Source organism: Rhipicephalus microplus, unplaced genomic scaffold, assembly GCF_043290135.1.
Source record: "Rhipicephalus microplus isolate Deutch F79 unplaced genomic scaffold, USDA_Rmic scaffold_12, whole genome shotgun sequence".
NCBI lineage: Eukaryota > Metazoa > Arthropoda > Arachnida > Ixodida > Ixodidae > Rhipicephalus > Rhipicephalus microplus.
The window spans coordinates 46,078,381-46,098,862 of NW_027464585.1; the positions used below are offsets into that span (position 1 = coordinate 46,078,381).

The 20,482-nt window shown below is 44.8% G+C and overlaps 1 protein-coding gene across 4 annotated transcripts in view; it reads right to left on the reverse strand.

Annotated features, from left to right (window-relative positions):
• LOC119166787 (chymotrypsinogen B) overlaps window positions 1–20,482 on the reverse strand; it is a 1,014,345-nt gene that overhangs the window by 144,260 nt on the left and 849,603 nt on the right. For all 4 annotated transcript variants that reach the window (XM_075882532.1, XM_075882530.1, XM_075882531.1 and 1 more), the window contains one exon: window positions 10,944–11,095. In XM_075882532.1, coding sequence (XP_075738647.1) covers window positions 10,944–11,095 — 152 coding nt within the window. The remainder of the gene's footprint in view (window positions 1–10,943; window positions 11,096–20,482) is intronic.

Consider the following 20,482-nt stretch of genomic DNA (forward strand, 5'->3'; position numbering starts at 1 on the left):
TGGGGGTTACTTGCTCTTTGGACGCCGGCTGCTTTGTCCCATCCCAACCCCACAACTACTACGCTGAAGCTGGATCTTGCGACCATTGAACCAGCTGAACCCGCCTTTCCAAACTTGCATGCTCTTCCTTCTCCGCCGTTCTGGGTGCTGGTGTTCTACCGTTCACTCCGTAAGCCGCTCTTTTGTTCACCGACACTAGTACTTCGTCGGCAGACCTGAGCTTTTCTCCCATAGCCCTCGTTTTTTCTTGCTTTGTCACCAACGCAGTCTCCAGCTCGGTGATTCGCATCAGCAGTTCACTCTGGGCAACCACTTTTTCCCCCATTTTTTCCTCGATCTCACTTTGCCTACACTTAGCGTCAGCGTCCTCTGCATTCGCATCCCCACTTGTGTCCATTTTCAAACCCACTCCACATCCTGTACATGTTATGGTCTTTTTAACCTTGTCTTTTTGACTGCAATCGTCCTTTGGAATTGCCCCACTTGATAATTACAAAACATGGCATACGACGAACCCTGTCCTAAGAAAAAAAAAGTCTAAGCTCCACTACAAAAATTGGCGTGTTCGCTGTACATGCACTTCCCCCAAAGTGTGCAAGGAGAAAAAAACACACACCCAAACATGTAAACACCTGGTGTAAACACCCCCAAAAAGCCGCACAATGTAATAAGTGCTATAAAGGCTTAAACTGCTGCCCTATAAACTATAAATGCAAGCTAGAAACATGCAAAAACACTTATCTGTATAGTATTTCTGTAGTGTATAGTATTTCGGTAGAAAGCACGTCCATCTACCATGCGATTCCGATTTAAAGCTCTACCCGTGAGGCAATATGTAGCGGCCAAGTGATGGTGAATGTAGAGAGCCTCGGAGCGTCTATTGCGCTGCTGTGAGGTAATTGGCGATGACACGTGGTCTTGCACCTCACTGTGGATGCGACGCGTCGATGGATAAACCACGCAGTCCCATTTGGCGGTAATGGCACCGGTGGTAGATGGGGCCAGCTTTTCTGCAGTCGTAGCAAAGCTGTCAGTGTTATTGGGCGTACCACTTGTTGGTTTTTCTCAGAGCATTGAGCGGGCCGGTTGGTGGACGGTATGGCGTTGGCAGTGGTGCTGGTGGAGCTAGCGACGAAAATGCGGTGGCGCGGCCTGTTGACGTGGACGCAGCGGGGAATTGTTGCATCGGGCTACAGCAGCGTAGATCATGGCTGGTGGCTCAGGCTGCATTGGTTCGGGTGTCGAGAGAAATTGCAGGACTTCTTGGTGTACGACGCCGGCGATCAGGTCCATTAAATGCTGTGAGGCTGGCAACATTTTACACAACTCTTCCCGTACGATCGGTCATGAGGTTTCGCGAAGGTCATCGAAGTCGAGAGCATGACGATCTGGGCCATCTTCCATCGTTCACTGGTCATACTGGCGAGTTCGCATTTCCAGCGTCTTCTAGAATGACGTTGCTTTCAACAGGAATTCCTGGATGGTCTTCAGGGGGTTTAGCATCAGTCTAGCGAAGAGTTTCTGCTCATTGATATGTGGGGTTTAACGTCCCAAAACCACCATATGATTACGAGAGACGCCGTAGTAGAGGGCTCCGGTAATTCAGACCACCTGGCGTTCTTTAACGTGCACTCAAAGCTGAGCACACGGGCCTGCAACATTTCCGCCTCCATCGGAAATGCAGCCACCGCAGCTTAGATTTGATCGCGCGACCTGCGGGTCAGCAGCCGAGTACCTTAGCCACTAAACCACCGCGGCGGGGCAAGAGTTTCTGCTCAATCACTAAAGTAAAAAAAAACTTTCTTCTACACGAGCTTGACACGATCAGAGTGGCAAAACAGTGGCGTCATTTCTTTCACGAATATTGTCACATTTTCCATCGGCAGCTGCACCCTCGTCTCCAGCAACGTCGCGGCTCTTTCCTTGTGGGCGAGCTCCCGTACGTGTCCAGGAATGTGCCGCGGAAAGGATCGCAGGTTTGAAAAGCAGACTCCCGACTCTCGAACCAGGTCCTTGCCACGTCTTCCAAGTGAAATTACACGCGATGAGGTTCTCTTGCTCTTTCTCAGTAGTTGTGGGTGGCCACTCAGTCGTGAGTTTTCAGCCAGGTTTTCTTGTTTTAAATGATGACCCCCGGAAAATCCGTAGTTCCCTTGGCTGCCGCATCACAATCGCAGGCTGTGGCGCAGCAGTTGTCATCGTTGCTGCGGTCGAAATCATGGCCTTGGTCTTCCCAGCCTTGTCTTGTAGCGGCCCGTACTCTGGTGATAAACCTTGCTTCCTGCGGCTTGTTTGGGGCTCGTGGCCGGCGTCAGTATCTTCTTCGTGACGTGAGCTGGGTTTACGGTTTGACGGGGATGTCCGGTCAATGAACGAAGCAGCGTCTCAAGCTTATGTCACGGTGTTGGAATGTGGAGGAAGGCAGCGAATTTCAGGTCGAAGATGAAACAGCCTATTCGGGCCGAACTTGTGGCCATGCAAAACGAAAGTGCGATAACAGCAAGGCACTGGCACTGATAGTGGCGAACAGAGTGGTGGCCGTCGGTGAACTGACAAGCAGTGAAGCGTGTCGGCATTTATACAGCTGCCATCGAATATTCTAGCGTTAGCACTAGCGGTGATATTGATTCCAGAATAGTCTCTAATGTTCATGAAGTAGGCATAATCTCAACACAGTGATCTACTGCCCTCCCGAAGCTTCTTGAACAGTGTAGGCATGGTTTTAACTGAGAATTACTAACAGTGAAACGAGGCGATAGCAAAACATGAGAGAATGTGGAAACTTGAATCACAAAATAAACCTTCGGTACACGTTGTGCATACGGGCAAGAACTATTTCACAGTTTATGAAATAATAAATCATTATTTGCTGTGCTTACTAAGTCGTCAGTTAAGCTGTTTCACTTCAGAATATTTTTGGGAAGATTGAGTAAAAAAGTGTTAGGTCTGCATGTGAAGGTATATATCTTTTTGCTATAATCACAGCGAGTAGAGGTGTGTGTGTGTGTGGGGGGGGGGGGGGGGTGGACAACGTAGCTTCTAACTATACTTATGAATTCCTGTGTTGGAGTTATCTATCTGGTGCATTAGTTAAAGCTGCAATCGACCTACGTACACGTATCAGATGCCATCTCAAAGTGGCCTTCATTTTTGAAATGCTTGCATAGGCTTAGATTTATTTAAAACAAACCTTGCCGCTTAGTTCTAAAGATTTTCTATTTTATAAATAGGGTCGTGTGGACGAGGGTCTCTGACTATTCATGCAGCGTCAAGTATAGACCTGACCTGCAAAATGTATAAAGCTTCCTGTATTTCCCGCGTCACCTGTTTGAAATTCCTGCGAATAAACTAAAACAGCCAACTAGTTTTTGAAATGGCCGTGCCAGTTTGTTTGTTCTATGTAAACGATTGAGTGAAATAAACACTGACATACTTTTCATCATCGCGTATATTGATAAGTATGCCACAGGTGTTATATTCATGATGTAGCCAGGATATTTTTCTTGAGAAGCTCACGCTGCAACACTTTTTTATGCGAAGGATTTCTTAGCGAACTTCGGCGACTTTGACCATATTTGTCTATCTATCTAGCCAAATACGACTTAAAACTCTTCTAGCCGTTTCAATATTGGGATGTATACCAAAATCCCTATGGCATAAAACCACTGCTTGACGAGAATAACTTACTACTCAAAACATAAATATCATGAATTCTATGTCAATAAGCAAGTACCAGCTAGACCAACATTGTGACATGAAAGTGATGATTTAAGTGTCGTGGTCTTGCTGCTTTTGCGGTGGTTTTGTTCACATGACATATTGCAAAACTGGTATGGTAATGAGTGCATATGAAGATAAATGACAAGCCCTAGCGTGGAAATCATGGCATGCATGTCATGTAAATTAAGACTACAGGCCACGTTGATAGTGCGCTCGTGGCCGTTTCGCAGGCACATATATACCAAACTTGGTGTTATTTGACATGAATGGATGACGAAGGTATATGACTGGTGCAAACATGATAATCATGACATGCATGTCATGTAAGCACTTCACTAGGTACGCCGCTCATTTCTCGCTCGCGGCCGTTTCCCTAGCTTCACATACACCAAATTGGTATTACGTGACATGAATGAACGGCGAAGATTAATGATACGTGCAACCATGATAATGATATGCTTCTCATCTAAAGCATGCCTACATGCCACGCTCATAGGGCGCTCGTGCAGTTTCGCTTAGTTCCCATTTACCGAATTAGGTATTGCGTGATATGAATAGACGCTAAATGAAAATGACACACCCAAACCCGATAATCGTGATATGCGTATTATGTAAAACATGGCTACATGCTATGCTCAAAGCTTGCTTGGGGCTGTTTTGATAGCTTCACATCTACCAAATTTGTTACTTTGTGACATCAACAGAGGACAAAAAGAAATGACAGATTCAAAGATGGAAATCTTCATTCAGATTCAGAATCTTCAGATTCAAACATGGTAAGATTCAAACATGGTAAATGTACAACATGACTACATGCTACGCTCATGATGCGCTCGCAGCCGTTTTGCTAGCTTCACATATACCAAATTTGATATTACATGATGTGAAGGAACGACGAACACAAATTCCAGACGCAAATTTGATAATCATGAGATGGAAGTCATGTACCGCATAATTTACGTCCACCTCGTTACGTTGTGCTGATTTTAAACTGACATGCCAATCTTTCTTATTCATGTTTTGCATATCATTGAATCCCACTGTGCATAAGATCTGCCAGATGTTTCAATACTTAAATTCATGATTACCATTTTACGCCGATCCGCCTTGGGATCTACGCCGGTTTGCAAAGTGCGTCAGATTCAGTCGTGATTTCTCGGTATATGACACATTCGTCAGCAAATATTTTATCGATCATGTAGTATTAAACTTTGTTGTTTGTGTTGATTAAGAACAGTAACGGTTATGAAGCGCTACCTTAGAAAACGTCCGAAGTTACTGCCATGAACGAAAATTTCACAGTCCTAAAGACAACGCACTGGGTTATACAATTCACGTAATTTTGTATCCTTGTTTAAATGTCTTGATTGGTCATTGATATGTGGGGTTTGACGTCCCAAAACCACCAAATGATTATGAGAAACGCCGTAGTGGAGGGCTCCGGATATTTCGACCACCTGGGGTTCTTTACCGTACACCCAAATCTGAGCACACGGGCCTACATTTCCGCCTCCATCGGAAATGCAGCCACCGCCGCCGGGATTAGAACCCGGGACCTGCGGGTCATGTTTAAATGTCTTTATTTAGGTCTAATTCAGCAAGCCTTTGGTCAAGAGTCTGACGGAATCCCGTCTGGTCGGGGACAAACGTAGTGAAAAGTAACGAAAACGCCGACCAAGATGACATACACAAAAATTAAAAAGACGTTTCGGCTCGCCACACGGGAGCCTCGTTCACAGGGACCGCAAATGGCGTAGTGTGCTATTCTTATACACGTTTCGTCACGTGTTACAGACATCGCACGTACGCAGCGGGAAAAATGCCAATATTTCTGTTAAACGTATCCGCAGTAGTTTGAATGGCCAGAGATTCCTTGAGCAATCGTGGTAACAACTTTCTTTCCGTGGCATTGATGCAAGCTTTATCCCAGTCGATAGCATGCCTAGTAGACGTAACAGTGAGGTACGGCCTAGTCAGGGGGTTTAAGTCGTTATTTTGCCTTACCTCGTGGGCAAACCCTGTATGTGTTATGCCCAAATAAAAAAATAAAATAAATAAATAAAAATAAAAATGATTTTGAGGGCATTAACAGCAACTTTCTTATTCTTGACGTATTGGGACACTCCGCCCTGTGTACGCGCGATGTCTGCAACACGTGATGAAACGTGCATAAGAAGAGCGCACTACCCCATTTGCGGTCACGGTGAACAAGGCTCCCGTGTGGGGAGCCAAAACGTCCTTTTAATTTTTGTGCATTTCAGCTTGGTTGGCATTTTTGTTACTTTGCACTCAGCAAGCCTTACATCTAGGAGCTTATGGAATACAGTGTCAAATGCTTTTTGGAAGTCTATGCAAACCGCGCCGACGCGAATATTGTGGTCAATGGCTTTCAATGTGAAATGCCGCAATTCTAATAATTGTGTGTTACTGGAAACCTTTTAGGAAAATGTGCTGGGATGGAGTAAAGTAAGCGTATGAAGAAAGAAATTTAAATATTTTGGTATGTAAAATATGTTGGAATATTTTGCAGCATACCAATCCTAATGAGATTAGCTTGTAATTTTTCTGGTTTTTTATCGTCCAATTGGAAAATGAATGTAACGTTTGCCGTCTTCCATCCTTGGGGAATAAGACCAGTTTCGAGGGAGAGTTCACAGATGCTACCTAAATATAAAGCAATATTATCATGACACTCTTTGAAGACTAATGGAGACACTCCATCAGGTCCAATGGTTTTTGTTGCATCTAGGCTGCGTAATACTAAATAGATGTCAACAGCATTCATTACAATGCCTGGGTGGTATTGTATAAAAACGATGCCTGCTCGGTATTTTTATGCGAAAAACCTTATTGAAAATATTGATTGAAACATTCTACCGTCTGAGAGTCAGACATCATGGCTTTTAGGCACTATTTTTATACACTTTCTTTTGAATGGTGTGGTTGAGAATCATCATCATCATCATCATCAGCCTGACTACGTCCACTACAGGACAAAGGCCTCTCCCATGTTCCGCCAGTTAAACCGGTCCTGTGCTTGCTGCTGCCAATTTATACCCGCACACTACTTAATCTCATCTGCCCATCTAACCTTCTGTTTCCCCCTAACCTGCTTGCCTTCTCTTGGAATCCAGTTAGTTACCCTCAACTCCCAGCGGTTATCCTGTCTACGCGCTACATGCTCGGCCCATGTCCATTTCTTCTTCTTGATTTCAGCTATGATATCCTTAACCCCCGTTTGTTCCCTAATCCACTCTGCTCTCTTCTTGTCTCTTAAGGTTACACCTACCAGTTTTCTTTCCATTGCTCGCTGCGTCGTCCTCAATTTAAGCTGAACCCTCTTTGTAAGTCTCCAGGTTTCGGCTCCGTAGCTAAGTACCGGCAAGATACAGCTGTTATATACCTTTCTCTTGAGGGATAGTGGCAATCTACTTGTCATAGTTTGAGAGTGCTTGCCAAAAGTGCTCCACCCCATTCTTATTCTTCTAGTTACTTCAACCTCGTGGTTCGGCTCCGTGGTTATTACCTGCCCTAAGTAAACATAGTCTTTTAGAACTTGAAGTGCACTATTACCTATCTCGAAGCGCTGCTCTTTTCCGAGGTTGTTGTACATTACTTTCGTTTTCTGCAGATTCATTTTAAGACGCACCTTTCTGCTCTCCTTGTCTAACTCTGTAATCATGCGTTGCAATTCGTCCCCTGAGTTACTCAGCAATGCAATGTCATCGGCGAAGCGCAGGTTACTAAGGTACTCTCCATTAACTCTTATTCCTCACTGTCCCCATTCTACGCTTCTGAAAACCTCCTGTAAGCACGCGGTAAATAGCATTGAGGAAATTGTGTCCCTCTGCCTTACACCCTTCTTCATTGGTATTCTGTTGCTTTCTTTATGATGCACTATGGTAGCAGTTGATCCCCTGTACATTTCTTCCAGGATGTTTATATATACTTCATCGACACCCTGATTCCGCAGTGTCTGCATGACGGCTAATATTTCTACTGAATCAAACGCCTTCTCGTAATCTATGAAGGCTACGTATGATGGTTGGTTATATTCTGAGCATTTCTCTATTACCTGATTGATAGTATGAATGTGGTCGATTGTTGAGTAGCCTGTTCGAAATCCTGCTTGTTCCTTTGATTGATTGAATTCTAATGTTTTCTTTACTCTGTTAGCAATTACCTTTGTAAATAGCTTGTATACTACAGAGAGCAAGCTGATCGGCCTGTAATTCTTGAAGTCCTTGTCGTCTCTTTTTTTATGTATTAAGATGATGTTAGCGTTCTTCCAAGACTCTGATACCCTTCCCGTCAGGAGACACCTCGTAAACAGGGTGGCTAGTTTTTCTAACACAATTTGTCCTCCATCTTTCAGCAGATCTGATGTTACCTGATCTTCACCAGCAGCTTTGCCTCTTCGCATGCTCTCCAAAGCTTTTCTGACTTCTTCTATTATTACTGATGGGGTGTCATCTGGGTTACTGCTAGTTCTTATAGTATTGCTAGTTCTTATACTTCTTATAGTTCTGCTAGTTCTCATAGTATTGAAATCGTGGTTGTCCCGGCTATTGTGCAGATCTCTGTAAAACTCCTCCGCTATTTTAACTATCCTTTCCATATTGGTAGTTATTTTGCCTTCTTTGTCGCTTAGTGCATACATCCGATTTTTGCCTATTCCAAGTATCCTCTTCACTGCTTTGACGCTTCCTCCGTTTTTCAGAGCGTGTTCAATTCTCTCCATGTTATATCTTCTTACGTCGGACACCTTACGCCTATTATTCAACTTCGGAAGCACAGCTAGTTCTATTTTCTCTGTTGTACTTGAGAATTTTATGATTTCACGCTTTTTAATGAGATTCTTCGTTTCCTGGGAAAGCTTGCCAGTGTCCTGTCTAACTACCCTGCCTCCAACTTCCACCGCACACTCCGTAATGATACTCGTCAGATTATCATTCATTGTATTTATGCTAAGGTTGGTTTCCTCCCTAAGAGCCGAGTACCTGTTCTGAAGCAAGACTCTGAATTCCTGTACTTTCCCTATCAGTGCTAGCTCATTGATTGGCTTTTTGCGTATTAGTTTCTGTCGTTCCTTCCTCAAATCTAGGTGAATTCGAGACCGTACCATTCTATGGTCGCTGCATCGTACCATGCCAACCACTTCCACATCCTGCACGATGCCTGGGTGTGCACTTATTATAAAGTCTATTTCCTTCTTATTTTCGCCATTAGGGCTCTTCCATGTCCACTTGCGGTTTCCTCGTTTTTGGTAGAAGGTATTCGAAATCCGTAAATTATTGCGTTCTGCGAATTCTACTAGTAGCTCTCCTCTGGCGTTTCTAGTACCGATGCCATATTCTCCTACTGCCTGGTCTCCTGCCTGCTTCTTCCCTGCCTTTGCAATAAAGTCTCCCATCAGTATTGTATACTGTGTTTTTACCTTACTCAGTGCCGATTCCACGTCTTCATAGAAGCTTTCAACTGAAGCATCATCATGGCTGGATGTAGGCGCGTAAGACTGTACCACCTTCATCTTGTATCTCTTATTCAGTTTAATTACGATACCTACCAACCTTTCATGAATGCTATAGTATTGCTTTATGTTGCCAGCTATGTTTCTGTGAATTAGGAACCCCACTCGTAGTTCTCTTCTGTCAGCCAAGCCCCGATAGCAAAGGACATGCCCATTCTGTAGCACCGTATAGGCCTCATCTGTCCTCCTAACCTCACTGAGCCCTATTATAACTCATTTAACACTCTCTAGCTCCTCGAACAGTACAGCTAGACTTCCCTCGCTAGATCAGGTTCTAGGGTTAAACGTTGCCAAGTTCAGGTTCCAATGGCGGCCTGTCCGGATCCAGAGATTCTTAGCACCCTCTGCTGCGTTGCAGATCTCACCGCCGCTGTGGTCAGTTGCTTCGCAGCTGCTGGAGACTGAGGGCCCTGAGTTATTTGACGTATGCATGTGGGAGGTAGTGACCAGATACTGCACCAGGGTGGCCAATCCTTCTCTGGTGAGGGAGTGCGTTCCCGGCGGTGGTTACCGGTGAGGCCGCACCCCAGGCCTCGTAATGCAGTTCCATCACCACGCGGATGTGCAGCGATAGCATAGTGGTTAGAGCGGGAAGGAACTAGCCATATTTAAATGTTTAATTTCGGCAGCGACGCCAGCCACCCACCATAGAGTCCTACAAGGGGACGCTGCAGGGTCTGTAAGTACAGGCCCTGCAAACGTCAGCTGTACGCCACCACTATAACCGGATATGGTGTATCCAAGGTAGGATAGCCACACAGGGTTAACCCTTGCCGCCAGGAAACACGGAAGTCAATGGAAGTGAGTAGAGGACAGGAAAGATTTAAAGAGAAATGACGAAGATGTGAGGTGCAGACAGGAAAAGGCGACTGCCGATTCCCTCCGGGCGGGTCAATCCGGGAGTGCCGTCTACGTGAAGCCGGGGACAAAGGGGTGTGTTGCCACCGCTGGCAGGCCTTAAGGGTCCAATCACCCAGCATTGGTTCAACCCCCAGGATCCCCTTTTCCCCGGACACGGCAAAGCCACGCACGGCTAAGCATGGGAGGGAGTCGAAACTCCCCCGTTAGCTCGGGTCCGTGGTGTTGCTACACACCAAACGCCTGCTTACATAGGCGGCTCTGCGGGGTTCATTTCATACTTCAATCCAAATTCAAGTGCTTAATTGTAATGCCCTGCGTACTGAGCTTGTCATGACACTCATAATAATAGATGGCTACTGTGTGAAATGACAAGTGGGCTTTTGTTTCTTTGTTCTGTTTTTGACTTTTCATCTTTTTTTTTCACACCATTATATTTTCACGTTTTGCCGTAAACGCTTAGTTGAAGTTAAGTGCTTGTGTTTCTTCTTTTTTATCTTTGTGAAAGTTGCGCACTTCATACTAAATTGGACCCATACCAAGTTGCCCGACAATATTGTTGATGAAAATGGTCTATTTTAACAGTCTTCTTCTTTCCCGTTTGCTTTCTTTACTACAGGTATTCGAAATTTCGGCATTGGACGTTAGTTAGAAGCAGCGCCTATGTAGATATTTCGTTACACGATTCTGTAGGGACCATCGGCATGGCGTCTCTTAACCCCAACTGAGACTGCATTCATTTCCTTTGGTCATTTCTCTGGTGGCAAAAAATGAAGCTAACACTGGGCTTCGATAGAGCACAACAGACTGCCGTATTAAGAATAAAGGAACTCACATGGCAAACACCGTACTCTCCTCGAGGGTCACCGGCGCAGAAGCTGTAGCGTTCGTCAATGCTCCTGAAGACCAGGCCACCTCTCTTTCGGCAGTCTTCGAAGGGCAGCTCCCTCATGTGGGCCTGCTTGAGCTTCGCGAAACTGCCGCTTCCTGCGATGTAACCAAGTCTCTAAACTATTCGCCATTAGATGCACTATATATATCTATCTATCTATCTATCTACCTATCTATCTATCTATCTATCTATCTATCTATCTATCTATCTATCTATCAATATATATATATATATATATATATATATTATATATATCCTACCTACCTACCTACCTTCATCAGGGGATGAGTGATCCCCTGATGAAGGTAGGACCCCTCCCGGAACTCTTGGGAAATAAATATATTTATCCTTGTTGACAACGCTCCCGTTGTGCCATACCCCATACCTTCACAAAGACTAACTGGCCCATTGAATTATTACTCCCACTATATATATATCTATATATATATATATATATATATATATATATATATATATATATATATATATATATATATATATATATATATATATATATATATATATATATATATATATATATATATATATATATATATATATACAGAAGACTAACTTCGGTTGCCGCAAGGATATAAATATAAAAGTAGATGCGCTTTCACATAACAACTGTTTATTGTACCGACGTTTCGACGGGAACCCCGCCTTTTTCTTGAAAAAGACGGGGTTTTGTCGAAACGTCGGCACAATAAACAGTTGTTATGTGAAAGCGCATCTACTGTCATATATATATATATATATATATATATATATATATATATATATATATATATGTGTGTATATATATACATATATATATATATATATATATATATATATATATATATATATATATGGGAAGGACGTGTAAAATAAGGGCTCTTTTTTCTGTGTTTTCACACAATCATAATGAGATCTAACAGACAATATTGCCAAAGAAAGTATAGGGAAGGTTATTAGACCAAATTGTAATGAAAATATAAAGAAAGAAAAGTGCCTAAAAGGATAGCTTGCCGTGAGCAGCAACCGTACCTGCGACCTTTGAATAAGGCGTTCGATGCTCTACCACTGAGCTACCGCGGCAGCTATCCCCTCAGCCACTTTATTGGGTATGTGCTACTTGCTATGCTGCTAAACCTCAAACCCAAACGTTCTAGTGGACCTGACAATATCCCTAATTCATTTCTTAGTAGATATGCGGTAACTTCATTAAAATTTCTTGTTATAACATTTCGTACATTGCTGTTGTCAGAATTGCCGAGTGACAGGAGGACAGCCCGCATTGCACCAATTCATAAGAAGGGAAGTGGTCTTCTCGTTGAAAATTACCGTCCTATTTCTCTAACCTCGTCATGCTGCGAACTTATCATATATAGCCACAAACAGCAAAACTACATATTTAGAGAAGCATCCTGTTTTAACTAAATATCAGCATGGGTTTAGGAGGTGGCATTCGACTGTCACACGGCTGATCACTGTTCATTTTTTGCATCAACTCTTGACAAAAGCAGACAAATTGACATAATTGTTTGAGACTTCCGAAAAGCTTTCGACACTTTCCCTCTCAATAAATGTATTCTGAATCTTGTAAATGCTGGAATCTCAGGACTGTTGATTTCTTGGGTTGCTGCTTATCTGACGAACCGGCATCAATTCGTGAAAATGAATGGTGAAAAATCGGGCTCACTTCCAGTCACATCAGATGTGCCGCTTGGCAGTGTCCTCGGCCCACTTTTTTTTATAATATACATTAACGAAATTGTTAGTATGGTTGAAGGTGGTGTTCATAATCGATTATTTGCTGATGATTGCGTGCTTTTTAAACATATTATTTCTATCAATGATCAAATTAGCGTACATAATAGTTTAAATATTATTCCTGAATGGTGCATGCACCGGGGAATGACACTAAACACACAGAAAAGCGTACTAATATGACGCACCCTTTCTGAATTATTTTCAATCTCTCACAAGAAATTTTATAGAGCTCAAATTCAGTAGCTTGGGGGGTCATACTTCAAGGACTATGGCATCATGTGCTAGACATGAACGATGGGGAGGAACGAAGGAAGCTGCATCAAGAAAGCGCGACGAAGGAGCCGAAGCGCATAGCAGCCCCTGCACGCTGCGCGCGGCTCTTTCAGCACAATTCGACTGTTGCGGCACTGCAGCGGGAAACGTGGAAGGGATAAGGCAGCAAGGCGTGGTCACACCACTCAACACTTCTAGTACACTCTAGCTGTGGTACAGTGGCTGGAATAGGAATGTGTGATGAGCGGCAAACGGCGCCAACGGAGCGCAATGCAGCCTCCGAGGAGGAGCCGCGCGGGGGCGCGCGCAATCGTTTATACGTTGTTTGCACGTTTCCGACAGTTTCGTCAGGCGCGTTCTTCCTCGTTTTTTAAATTGCGGCGGTGCTCTAACACCAATGCTTCTGTATGCACTCTCATGGCGCGAAAACAATGTCATTTCTTTTTCCCGGGGTGCACTACAGGCTACAAGTCAGCTAAAAAAAAAGCACGCATTGTTCGGCGTTCCGAAGGACGAAGCTCTATTAGCGCAGTGGCGGAGAGCGATCCCGCGTGCTGACAAGTTGCTTCAAGAAACCTCGGCTGAGTGCGAGCACTTCGGCGAGAGGTACATCTCCCGGCACTTCAAGCACACTGTGACTAGCGAAATCGTCTGCGTCGAAAGGGGTAGACCCATGGACGTGCTTGCCGTTCGGGGGGGAGGTGGGTAGCGAAGGTTCATTGCGGGTTGCCTCCTTCCTAATAAATCAGTGTGTGAGGCAGATTTTACGCCCCCTCACTGCTTAGTCAATGCATAGCACAGATTTAGTGCCCCCTCCCAGGGGGCCAGCCCCCTTTGTCCCCCTTGTGCAGACGCCTATGGGTAGGCTTTTCGGAGAAGCTCTTTGCATTTGTAGACGCCTTAGAAATCACATTTTCAAAGTGATTTAGGTACAACAGGCTTCACAGTGACAGCCGTGTTTCTTGCTTGAATAAAAAATTGTCACACTGGGCTGCGCTGAACAAGGTCCGAGCCTCACCAATCAATAAACAAGTTTTTTTCTGCTCAACCATTTGCGTTTTTACACAAAAGTACTTCACAAGGAGCGATCATCTTTCCGCGAAAAAAGGAAGTACTTGAAGCTCAGGCGCATCACCTTGGCTTGCAGCATAATGTTCTGTTGGGCGCTTGTGAACTATAAAACTTTTTTCCTTGGGATTAAAAAACGACGTGCAACAAATTATTAAGTTTGCAATGTTGCAAACAGATAGTGAGTCACTACTCGGAAATGTGTTGTATTACCTGGACGCAGGAAAAGGATGATCCAGATACTACTCGTGGATCTCGTCTCTGAGTATGACGTTTTGATTGGTGGGGCTTCATTTACAGATTAGTGCTTGAGGTTCGCCGTGGAAAGTGTTGCAAGCAATGGCTCACAACTGAGTTCATCGTTCCACTCTTCTACCACTTCACATCGATAAAATGTTTCAGTGCCGTCACACGCTCACTTTCGGCATTCTGTCGACCTGACGATATTTCAGATCGGTCGTGCACCCACGTAGGCATCTTGTTTTCCAGAAGCTAATTAACATATTTTATTGGTCGCCATTTGACGTCTTGCACGAGCAAAAAAAATATTTTTTTTAATGTTTCACATTGCCCGCGAGCGTGGTTGATTGCCGTCTCTGCGCACCGCATCACCACCTTGGGTGACTCGCAAACGTGGGCCAGCGCCATCTGGCGCTGGCCCACGTTTGCGAGTCACCCAAGGTGGTGATGCGGTGCGCAGAGACGGCAATCAACCACGCTCGCGGGCAATGTGAAACATTAAAAAAAATAGCGCACGTTTCCTCTCAAGGCGTTACGCGCTAGCCGGCGCGTTCATAACGCTTCCCTATTCTAGCCACTGTAGCCGTGTTCTTATCAGAGATTCCGCAATTTCTATCTTGCTGACGCAACCGATCCACATTTGTTCACATCATTTTTTATATCGTAAGTAAAAAGATTGTTTCTGGTGTTTCCACAAACAAGAGTTAGCGAAAATATAAGGTACGCCAGTATGAACTGCACACAATATTTTTCGACTTCAAAAAAAAAAACACATACACAACGCCTATTCGCGCAAAATTTGAAATGTCTGAAGTACGCGAAATGTGATACGTTTGCTTGTTTGTGTATTTATTACACCGATACCTTGTTAATATCTGTACATTGGTGGAGTTGTTCAGCTGGCTATAAAAACACTATTAAAATTGTTGTATTTGAATACAATTATGGGCAGCAAGAAAAATTGGTTACAACAAAATAAGCGTACTGGTACTTGATTGGCAAACATTATTTTAGCCCTCTTTAGTGAAAGTTTCTTTTAGGAAAAAGTTCTAGTCAAAGCTTATTCTAACTTGCTTTAAGAAGAACAAAAGCAAGAAAACGTTTCTTTATTGCTATAATAATAAACGTCATTAAGGTTGGTAACACGTTAATCTGATACATTGTAAGGTTAATAAAACGTTTGTACTACACAATAGCTATTTTGTCTACCATGGTTTTGTTGGTTTGTGTTCCTTTGCTTTAACAAATGTATGATTTATATATACAGTCGTGGACAAAGTTTTGTTTGCATTAGGCCCAAACGAGGCGAAGAGCTCTATATGTGTAAGTCACAATCCTGTTGTAGCTCTACCAGCTGAGTACTCCGCCATTGACTAGTGAGCTTGTAGCGCATAGCGTGGTCAGTGCCGGCTGTGAGGCGACAAGGAAGAGGCAGCACGAATGGCAGAACCAACGTACAGTGAATACCACTTATAACGCAACCGCTTATAGTGCAGAACCTCTTACGATGCAGTCTTTTTCTACTTCCGTTTGCCCTCCCGTAGAACCCTATGTAAACCCATACCGCTTGTTGTGCAGTCTCCCAAGATGAAAGACCGGTTATAATGCAGTTGCCGAAAATTATTTGTGACAAATGCGGTAGCAAGTGCACTTCTGAAAGAAGGCATGCTGGGTGAGCCGCTGGGGAGCGAACAACGAGGTCGTTACGGAGGAGGAGGGGACACGGAGTGACCGAACGAAGAGCGGAGGGAAGAAAAAGATAATAAAAAAAAGGCCGCGGGACACTGCATGGGTTCGACGAGTAAGACAGAAGGACGGTTGCCTCGGGGAACGACAAGCCTTTGCACTGGCGCCGACGTGGCTACAGCGTACTACGTCGCTAGCTAGGCTTCGGCCGCACCCCTCAACGTGAGACGTGCGATCCCGTCCGTATGAGGATGAAGGTGGTGATGATGATGATGATGATGATGATGAGGATGACCTCTGATGGATGGCGCTCACCCACAGAGGGGGATGGGCCAAGAACCGGGTGGCAGGATACTTAAATGAAACTAAAATGAAAATGAAGCCAATCTGAAAAAGTAGTTTAAAAATATACTACCAAAAAACAAAAATGTTTGCTGAGCAAGTGGTCAAACGATCTCTTGTTTTCGACAGACATAGCTACGAATTATAAACTAAAGTTCTGAAAAGGTTCGGGTTCACTAGTGCGGTCATCTTTCAGTTGAGTTCGTGTAATCAAACACAGTGGAGCATATATCTCTGTGGCAGTAACCAAATGAAGTTCCGCCAAGTGATAAAATTACTGGTAGATTTACTTGTATTCCTAGCTTTTGTAATGGGGCTACTAAATATCTTTTTCTCTGATAAAAATAACGATGACAGAATAAAAAGAAATGTTCAATTGTTTCAATTTCGTTGCACCAATTGCATAGCGGTGACGCCTTGAGTCGAGCTTTGTTAAGGTAATAATTTAGTTGTGGAACTTCATAGCGCAATCTTGTATAAGTGACCTCTAACTGGTGAGATACACACCCCTGTTTATTCCAGCAATACCTCAAATGCGCGAAATCTTTGAATTTATGCAAATTACTTTTCCCCATTGCAGACAAGCATTTCGGAACCTTAGCGCTGTCACGTAAGCCGTATCTAGCAAAACTACAGCCGTATCAAATACATGCGCTTTACAGTGTCCTGTACGGAAAGACGTCGTCTTTATCAAGCTTGCAACAAATATCGCATTTGCTTCCTTGTCCGTAAATTGAAAACTATTTATGATTTTATGACGCGAGTTTTCCTTTTTCCTGCCAGTGGGCTGTCGTACGTAAAGACTGTTTCACATGCCGTGATTGCAGCGAAAAAAATCGTTCCCTTCGCTTTAATCGCCCTATTCGCAACTGCTGCAACCGCCGCAAACTGTCCGCAATTCTCGCTCTGCAACTCGAGCGGCGACCAACGTTTTTTCTGAGCATTCATTGTAGCAGCTAACAGGCTTTTTGAAATATAATGTTCCAACCTGTGCATCATGATAGTGTAGCGAAACTTCGGGATCGTTTGAGCAGACACATCTGATGACAATCCGGATGAAGAAGTGTGGGAGCAATTCCGCACAGGCAAGCGATGACAAGTCGACACGATGATTTCGGGAATCACTCATTGGGGGTTCATTTATATATTATTACTAAATGCACTCAGTCACAAATACAAGACATGGAAAAAATGGCATACCCCTTGGTTTGCATTACAAGTCTCCTGTGGTGAGATGCGCTGTTGACCCCAGGTCCACTCGCCCCGAAAATGGCCCGAGTCGCAGCTTATATAGGGTTTTTCGGCATCCACGGGTGCGCGGACCAATCAGGCAAGCCGAGGATAACCGATCCCACATGATTTTTCATGGTCGCGTGAAGCCTGCCTCGCAACAAAACTGCAGAAGCTTTTTAAAACGGGTAAATTCCTTAAAACGGCCTTGACATGCACACAAGTGCTCAAATGTCAGCCCCCAAGTACCCCGGAGGACGCGGGTGGATGCGCGCTCGTTTGGGGTGGTGGTGGTAGTGGTTAGAAGAGGAGAATAGCACCTTATTTCTGCAGTCCGGTCAAAATCACGGCACGGTGCCTGCTTTGGCGTGAAATGCACAGTGACCGACCAGATGCAGACTGTTCAGAATATTCTTTCTCAAGGCACCCTCCCCAAGACAAGTCGCTAAATAGCATTGCCAACAAGAGCATCTGGCAAATAACGAACTCCAGCTGTAGCCGAAAAAAAAAGCTCTCCGCGAGACACTGCCTTCGCGACACCTCGCCCTACAACAAAGAGTGACCCACTTATTTTATTTGCAAAACGTGAAAACTTATAGACTAAAAACACAAAAAAGTTTTGCATTCAACAAGTGGATGAGGTGCTCATTTAAAGATGCTTACACATGTAATTAAAAGGTGAAAAGCTTAAAACAACTAAGTATTTAAAACCACGGTTGAAAAGGAAAATTCATCTCGAAACAGAAATCAATGCAGTTCACTCGTCAGCACTGTAATACAACTCAGTGTCCGTGTCATAAGCGCCAACATTTTGTTGTGCGTTGTTACCACTTGGAAATGTGTTCCAGTCGGAGTAAAGTTCAGTGTCAGTGTAGTAGCCTTCGCACTGCCGTACTGGAACACTGGTCTCCGTCCCGCGCACACCATGTCGCAAGCGGAGTTCTTGACCCACTCGTGAACCGCACTCGTGCACAACGCTTGTATGCAATCCCTGTTTATCACTGTTTGCACTGCAATCGCGCACGTGAACTTAAAGGAAAACAAGGGAGACAGGAAAGAGCGCAGTGTGTCCCGTGCTCCTCAAGGGAGACAGGAAAGAGCTGCACTCTTTCCTGTCTTCCTTGTTTCCCTGCACTGCACTCATGCACATCACCACTTCGGTCGCGCACCTCCTGATTATCACCGGATTCATCGCCTGCGTCGTCGGCATCGAAAGAGCATCAGACGTGACAGGGTTTTAAACGCTCCACATAAATAATGTTACGTTTTTTCCAGTTTTGTCCACCACCTCCCAGTCATTCGCGGCTATCCGGCGCACGAGATGGTAAGGTCTGCGGTATCTGTGAAGAAACTTGGTTGTCTTCCGTTTGGCTCAGGAAGGAGTGCACAATTACACCAAGTCGCCCTCGAAGTAAACAACACTTCGTCGTTAAGCATCATAGCTGCGTTTCTTCTTCTCCTGCTGACGCCTCTTCCGCTCTTTTACCAGTCCTTGAGCCTGCCGGAGTTGTCGAGCCACTTTGATAGCATCCAGGGTGTAGTCAAATCGACGTTGTGCGCCCGACCCAACATATACAGGTAGCGTCGGCTCATTTTCGTGAAGCAGAAAGAATGGCGTGAATCTGTCGTCTCGTGTATGGAAGAATTTTACGCAAAGAGGACGTACGGCAAACATTAATCCCAGTTGTGGTGGTGCGAGGAAACGTACATGCTGAGCATGTCAGCTAACGCGAGATTAAAACGCTCGCACAAGCCGTTGGCCTGTGGGTGGTATGCTGTTGTGGTGGCATGTTCGCTACCCACGAGCCGGAAAATTTTCTCGGTCAAGTTGGCGACAAAATGTTGTCCACGATCGCTTGTCACTTTCTCCGGTGCACCATGACGCAGCACGACCTGTTTGACGAACGCCCTAGCTGCCTCTGCGGCAGTGGCCGCCTGACATGCGACAGTCTCGACCCATTTCGTGTGGTAGTCAGTAATCTCAACATTGTAGTGGTTTCCTGATTTCGACTTAGTGAAAGGTTCAATAAAGTCCATGCCGACCTGTTGAAAGGTCGACCTGCAGGTCGGATAAGTTGGAAAAAACCAGCCGGCATTCCAGGTGGTTGTTTTCGCGTTGGCAGTCAGGACAAGAGAGTACATACTTGCTGACGTACGAGAACATCTTCAGCCAGAAATAGCGGCAGCGCACTTTTTCCCATGTGTGCTTAACACCCAAGTAGCCTGCTGTGGGGTCGTCATGGTAGTGTCTCAAAATATTGGATCTCAAGCACTTAGGGACCACCAGCGCCACGCAATCTTCTTGGAAGCCTTTCGCCCTTCTATACAGTACACCGTCCATCAACCGGAAGCTCCGTGCCGTTCTTTTAGTTTTCCTGACAACGCAGGTGTCCGGGTGCTCGAGGTGTTGTACATTATCTCTCACCCAACATACACCTGATCCAGGACCAGCAACGGTAAATGGTTTTCATCACTTACCGGCGCAGGATCGTGAGAAAGGCGGGACAGCGTGTTGGCACTTCCGTTCTTGAGATTAGAGTGGTGTCGTAAAGTTATGTCGAATTCCCGAAGCAATAGTGACCAGTGCATGAGACGACCGTTTGGATTCCTTACTTTAATCAGCCAAGCCAGGCTCGCTTGGTCAGTTACGACAGTTAGTTTAGTGCCAAAGATGTACGGCCGAAACTGTCTGTAGGCGTACACAACGGCGAGGCATTCTTTTTCTGTCGTGCTGCAGTTCATCTCAGCCTTGTTAAGGTGGCGACTGGCATAGGCGACGGCTTGTTCTTGAGCTCTGATTTTTCGAACAAGGACGGCACCAATGCCGTAATCGCAGGCATCAGTGTGCACCTCTATTGGCTTTCCCGGCTCTAACTGACGCAAAACTG